Source organism: Cinclus cinclus, chromosome 10 (assembly GCF_963662255.1).
Source record: "Cinclus cinclus chromosome 10, bCinCin1.1, whole genome shotgun sequence".
Lineage (NCBI taxonomy): Eukaryota > Metazoa > Chordata > Aves > Passeriformes > Cinclidae > Cinclus > Cinclus cinclus.
The window spans coordinates 5,557,150-5,564,059 of record NC_085055.1 but is presented as its reverse complement, the minus strand read 5'-3'; the positions used below and the strand labels follow the sequence as shown (position 1 = coordinate 5,564,059).

The following is a 6,910-nucleotide window of genomic DNA, read 5'->3' as shown; positions in this document are numbered from 1 at the left end:
ACAGTTGGGTTTTTTGTTTTGTTTTTGTCTCTTTTTTTCTTTCGTTTGTTTCTTAAGTTCATTTCATATATGTACAATTCATTTTTCTCAAAACCCCAAATGTTCTTGATATGTATATTCACATAATATTCCTCCATATTTAAATAGTAAGAGTCTCGTAGGTTGAAAGCCAAGTAATCTTCAGTAATATCACCTACTGTAATCCATCAAAAAATAAAGTTTGTTTCGTCTTGTCTGGCTATACCCTGGTTGTTGAGTGTGAATGGGGGTGGGGATGAGGATGGGGCAGAGTATTGTTCTGTCCTCCGGTGAATGTGTTGAATGTGTGTAGGGGCTGAATCCCTGGTATAGTGTTGGGGATCATTGTGATGGTGTTGGGTGTCATTAAGGGGATATCATCAGGAGACCTTCTCATAGCTAGCGTGTAGTCTGGGGGACAGGCGGTCCTAAGAACCACCTCATGTGGATGGATGGACTCACATTCATGATCCAAGTCAGTGTGCTTCATTTGGAGGGACATTATCTCCTCTTCTTGTGCATGGGTGAGATCATTGGTGGTGGTACGTTGTGGGCTACATCTCCTGTGAACATCATGTCTCCGCTTGTCCTTTTTGTAGTACAACGCTGCAAAAGCCAAAATGTTCAGGAACAGCAAAGATGCGCCCACTGCAATAGTAACGCTCAATTCTGTTGAGTAGTCCCTTTGATCCACTGAAAAGGGGCTTGGTTGTTGTTTGGGATCATCTTGTTTGGCTGTAGGAAAGGCTGAAGTAACTGAAACAGAATTTTTCCTTGTGGGTCTGAAAGTATTATCAGTCGATGGCACTTTAGTTGTGGTAGAGGTATACTGTGAAATGTCGTTAAGATTGTGCAGATGAGGTACCAGCTCCAACCAAAGGTTCACTTTATTGGCCCTATAGTGTTCTTTAACTCGTGGTTTTAATCCAATGTGAAGATACAGTTGGTCTTTCTGAGAATATCTGGTCCATGCTACTTCTTCAAAACGATTTGGTTTTGTGTGGATGAATTTTGTGTCTTGCGGCACTGGTTGATTTGGGTCACTAAAAGAGAAAGATATCTCCAATGTTACAAAGCATTTCAAATGGAATTATAAAATTAACATAATTAAGATTTTATACTAAACATTTAAGACTGCCTTTGGACGGAGCAGAGTGCTATTCCCTAAAATTAGAGGCCTTAATAATCTTGATTAGAAACAGCATTATGCAAAAGAACCCTTCTTTTACACAGACTTCAGCAACTTCCCTGGTTGTCCAAAATGCCGACGTGTCACAGTGAAATCTTGTGCTGCTCAGGGAAGGTTGCCTGGGGTGTGGTGATGTGGACAAGTGTCTATGAGAAACCAGTGTGAGAGAACATTAAGATTTTGTTGCCTTTTTTAGCTGTGTAAGTTCATACAACCACTAATTTCTGTTCCTCTGAATTATCTGTGGCCTTCCAGAGGGGAAGGATCATGGCAAAGCACAACTCAGTGCAATGCATAGTCAAAAATAAGTGGTCAAATGTAACAAAGGTTTTTGAACTCCAGTGACAAAAAAGGATTAATGAACATGGCCAGACTTTCCAAGTTCAAAGGCAAATATTTTATTGTCAGAAGTGAGAATTTAGGAAAAAATGTGCTACTAAAATAAGCTGTAGTATATTTAATGCAATATTTACATAATTTTCTGTCTCATTTGATGAAAGTATCAGTGGTGGGGTAAAAGCAGGTACTAATGTAGCTGATTTTAACTATATACATATATTAAATGCTTAGCTTTACACTTTTCTAGAGTTTTCTTAATTAGTTTTGTGTATATTTTAAAATTTCCTTGCCGTAAGTCTGCAAAGATATTTTTCCCTCTTTTTCCTAAAACTCATAAGTGAGCCAAGAGACATTACAGTAAACATAAATATCCAACTCAATTCTTAATCTCTTATTCATTCTATAAGTACAGAAATTCCCAAGGGAGATAACAAATGGAAAGCACCATTCCATCCAAAGTTTGCATACAAGACCATTCATTATCTGGTACTCACCCAGTTTTTGCAAAGTTTGTCCAGTACGTCATCACCACTGCACTTAGCATGACATCATTTTTTGAGAAATTACAAGGAAATAATTCAGTAGGACCAATCATGGGGATTCCTAGTACGTAAGGAACCTCATCTCCATGGGCTGCATCTGCCCATGCAGGTACCTGATCTGTCTGGCAATGATGGTAGAAGGCATAGAAATATGTAGGCGATCCAAAATTTGAATGAAGATCTGCAGTGGCCACTGCTGGTGCAACCCACTGGTGATCAGTGAACAAAGCCAGCAGTGTTTTCCTTCTGGTCTCGGGGTTGTGCCGGTCTGCCCAGTCTGTGTACATAAATTTAATGGTTTCCCTCAATATGTCTTTGCCTTCGGGGTATCCGTATAAGTTATCGACAAAATTAGAAACTGCAAAGTCAAAATCACTGGCTGATATGCCATCTTCACTATCCACAATGTTTTCAACAAACTTCAACCCTTCCCCTTGGTTAACTCCCAGCATGATGTCATAGTTGAGGAATTCTCCTTGTTCCATCAAGATCTGAGGGTCGTCTGGTATCACATCACCGTCGATTACTGGTCCAAAGGCTATATGGTATCTTGCTGGTTGGATGTCCTGGTCAACAAGTTCTCTATAAGGCTTCTTCTGTAGACATTCTACCAGTTCCACAGTGTCCGACATATTGCAACCAACTTTTGTAGCCAACATCCTGGCATATTTTGCAGGCTGAAAGCTAACTGCCCAGCTGGAGAGAGCTGTTCCACTTTGAGCTATTGCCCTTTGAAAAAGTCCTGTGGGGAGAAATATTTGAAAACTACTGAAGCGACCTTGAAACAGCCACAGACTTTGAAAGATTCAAAGGCGTTCTTTGAAACAATAGAAAACTTTAACAGAAGAGATACCTGAATCTTAATAGTACTTAAATATATGGGGTGGTGAGATCTGACTGCTGTTGTACCTACAGGTAATGTGCATAAAATAAATACAGTATGTGCTGAAGCAAATGATTCTCCCTCAATATAGTCCAGCTGAGGAACAGATTTTCAAAAGAAACTTAGGAAGAAAAAGGAGTGGTATTACCTCATCAACACTATCAGGTTAAAAACAATTCTTAAAATTAAAACACCTTATAGGTTGGAGGAAAAGCCATCAAGTCTCTGAAATGGGTTGAAGTTTTAGGTATTGTTCAAGACATCATCAGCATGCATGCATACAACTAAGTGAAATAAATCTATTACACTTTTTAATGTTTTCTTTCAGATTAAACTCGTTTTGAAAGCTGCAGTGCTTTTACATTGTGTATCACTGCAAGTTTATATTCTGGGGTAATAGACGAGAAGGTACCAGGCAGCTATTAAATTTTAAGTGCCTAAGCCAAAATCCTTTCTTGTAAGGAGCTTTTTTAAGGCAGGTTTATATTGATCACACTTGCATAAAAGGGGAAATGATGTATTTTACACTGTTTAGCTTTGTAATTCAGAGATTTAAACATATGTTCAGGTATTCAGTTAAGGGAGAGAGAATGATCTGGCACTGCATATAAACTTGCAGTAAATCTCAAAGACTTCAGTACAATTAACTTGAATTTATGCTGATTTAATTAGCAATCTGGACCAGGAATTCTACACAAAGAAATAACAAAATATGATAAAACTTATGTTTTTCTCTCCCTTCTGTAAGGATTTTTAAAACATATGGTGGATGATAGCCTCACCCCCTTGTAGTTAGTGAATTAATGCAATTATTTTGCTATTGGCGTTAATGCAATCAGAACTCTATCCTTGTTCTGATACTTCTTGTGCTCCCTTTGCATTTTTCCACTCCTTTTGAGGAGGGTCCCTTGGGTTCTGGAAGAGATTATTAGTCTGAACCTTGTGTAAAATATTGCTCAGAAATTATATTTAGGTAATTTAGATTGTGTTAAATAGGTATTTAGATTATATTTAGGTGTTGGTGGCCTTTCTGCTGTTTTGTGAGGAGCTTTTTTCATTTTCAAAGAAGTTCATTTCAGTACCATACCTTTTGCACAAACTACTGGAAAATATTTTATACTGGATCCTACATCCTATAGATCACTCTGGGTAATAAAAAATGGTCTATTAGTGTTCAAATGTTATGCTGATTTAAGGTATATGGGTCAAAATTTTGTTTTACTTGTGCTTGTGGGCACCTGGAGTCATTCCACCATCTCTGGAGGAGTTACTTAGGGATGGAAGGTGACACCTGGCCTCACTCATTCCACCAGGAATCTTTGGTCCAACACTTGATGAATAGCTGGATACTCCCACCAGAGCAGCTGGAGTCAGAGAGCTCAGCTTACCTCAGAACTTTATTCCAATAATGCACAAGATGGCTTTTGCTTCGATAAGCAACATATTTCTATTGATAAAAAACCTCCCTAGCCTATAAATCAAATCAGAGAAATGCTTTTACAGCCTCTATTGCAGCACCAGACCCTGTACACTCAAAAACAAGTCGGAATCTATTCCTGGCAGGAAACGTTTTATAAGCTTCTCAGGAATTTTTAAATCATTCTAGATTTTATTAGGTCCTAATAGAAAAGTATTCAATTTAGATAGGTGTAGAGACTGAAATGTATCAACTCAAGCCTCTTCTTAAAATTATGAGAAGTCATATCCAAGATACTATTTTCTTGCAAGATATGAGCAAAAATAAGAATGAACTTGAGCTATAAACAGCTAAAGTATATTTGCATGTTTATGAGGTCAGATACTGAACTAGTATAAATCAGCTCAAAGTCAGTAGAATTACCACAGAGGATCCAGGCATTGTAATAAATGTAACTAAATGACAAAGCTGAATTTTCACCAAGATGTATTTCATGATAATTCATAATATGTGTGGGGTTTTGCATATTGTGTAAATCTAGCTTTATTGCTTTATTAAATATGTCTGAACAAGGACAGAAAGTGTAAGCTACGTGTAAGAAAATGCTGATACAAACACTGTGGCTTGCTAAGTGCTACATAAACATCAGATGCTGGATTAAGTAAAAGTGGTCAAGTCCTTTGGCCATAAAACCATCTGAGGAAGTGAAACTAAACATCCCTCCTTGTGCTGAAGAATGCTGACAGAGCTATTACTCCACTCAAACCATTTGGTGAAAAATGAACAGTATGAAAAATTCTTTTCATTCTGTCACAGAATTCGTGGCAGAAATTATACCTCACAGGATGGAGAAGTACATTTTTGTCTGATAAGGTGTATGATTATTATTGCTTATGGGCTTCAGACAGATGGAAAGAAGATGTAAATGTTCAATGGGCCATAATGCTTTGTGACCCGTATTCAATGTCTCACCACAGTAAATAATAAAATAATTTGCATATATTCATCTATATTTTGAGAGCACTTTGTGAAGATGGGTGCTGCTCTGCCCACTTGCAGGTGGGTGGCTGTGAACAGCTCCATCTTGAAATAGGCTGAATTCTTCCCCTCAATTGCCAAGGGAATCTTTCAGAGGGAAATGACGGAAGCAAAAAGTGCTTCTGAATTTATAGCTTATGAAAAAGACTGGTTGATAATCATAGAATCACAGAATCCTACAAGGGTTTGGGTTGGAAGGGACCTTGAAACTCATCCCATTTCACCCCATGCCATGGGCAGAGATACTTTCCGCTATCCCAGGGTGTTCCAAACCCCATCCAACCTGGACTTGGACACTTCCAGGAACAGGGCATCCACAGTGTCTCTGGACACCCTGTGCCAGGGTCTCACCACCCTCACAAGGAAAAATTTCTTCATAATATCTGATCTAAACCTGCCCTCTGTCAGTTTGAAGCCCTTCCCCCTTGTCCTTTCACTACATGCTCTTGTAATAAGTCCTTCTCCACCTCTCATATGTGAATGTGAAACAGCATGAAACAAAGGGGGATTTGAAAATGTTAAGAAATAACTTTACTTATTTGAACCTGACCAATTTATATATATATATATATATATATTTTTTTTTTTTTTTTTTTTTTTTATGGCAGATCTACCACCTTCAAATGAAACAACATACATAGGAGTGTGGTGAGTGGTTCTGTTTAATCCAAATTTTATAAAAGCATGGGTTTACTTCTAAAAGAAATCCTCAAAAATTTACTTTTACTGAATCTTCTTCAGACCCCTGAAAAATGTCTTGATCTGCTGTCTTGGCAACTTAGTGCCTCAGTTTTCCCCAAACAAATTCTGCTCCTGGCAGAATTCTGGCCGTGTGTTGGGACATGACAGGGTATCATTTGCTGATAAGAAGCAACACAAGATTGTCCAAATATTGTAAATGTGGCATTTTGCACTGATGTTGTGTTCACCAAGAAGATTGATTTTAAAACCAAGTAAAGAGTTAAGGGAAGATAAACCAGATGTCCTCATTCAACATGGAGTTAATCCTTGATGATGAAGTTGGTTTTTAGAATTCTGATGAAAGAAGATGGTGCACTGAGACCCTCAGGTCACAGTGCAGTGAGATAATGCTTACATCTTGTTCTTACAAGCATCTTCTTTTAAATATTTCCTATTTAAGTTCAGGCAGTTATGGAAGAAAAAAAAAAAAGGTTACATTATAAAACCAAATTGTGAAAATAGACTAAAATTTAGACCACAGTCTTATTTTCTACTTGGCTCTTCTTATAAAAGTTGTATTTTTCTCTCATTTAAAAAAGCATAATGGCGTGGTCTAAAGAATCTCTCACTTCTATTGACCTCAGTGGTCTTTGTAACATGACTTTGGGAAAATGCAGCTCTTTTAATGTCAGCAGAATTACGTTTTTATGACCAGCCAATTAGTCCCCCATGGAGATACAGCAAAATAAATTAGTGGAGGATTATATGCACAGGGCACAATGTGGTGTCCCTGGTAAAACTAA

General features: G+C 37.8%; 1 protein-coding gene across 9 annotated transcripts in view; it reads right to left on the bottom strand.

The window, feature by feature from the left end:
- Positions 1 to 238: 238 nt before the first annotated feature.
- Positions 239 to 6,910, bottom strand: part of NLGN1 (neuroligin 1) — a 292,603-nt gene continuing 285,931 nt past the window's right edge. For all 9 annotated transcript variants that reach the window (XM_062499006.1, XM_062499007.1, XM_062499000.1 and 6 more), the window contains 2 exons: positions 2,041 to 2,830; positions 239 to 1,061 (listed from right to left, as the gene is read on the bottom strand). In XM_062499006.1, the coding sequence (XP_062354990.1) occupies positions 239 to 1,061; positions 2,041 to 2,830 (1,613 nt within the window). The remainder of the gene's footprint in view (positions 1,062 to 2,040; positions 2,831 to 6,910) is intronic.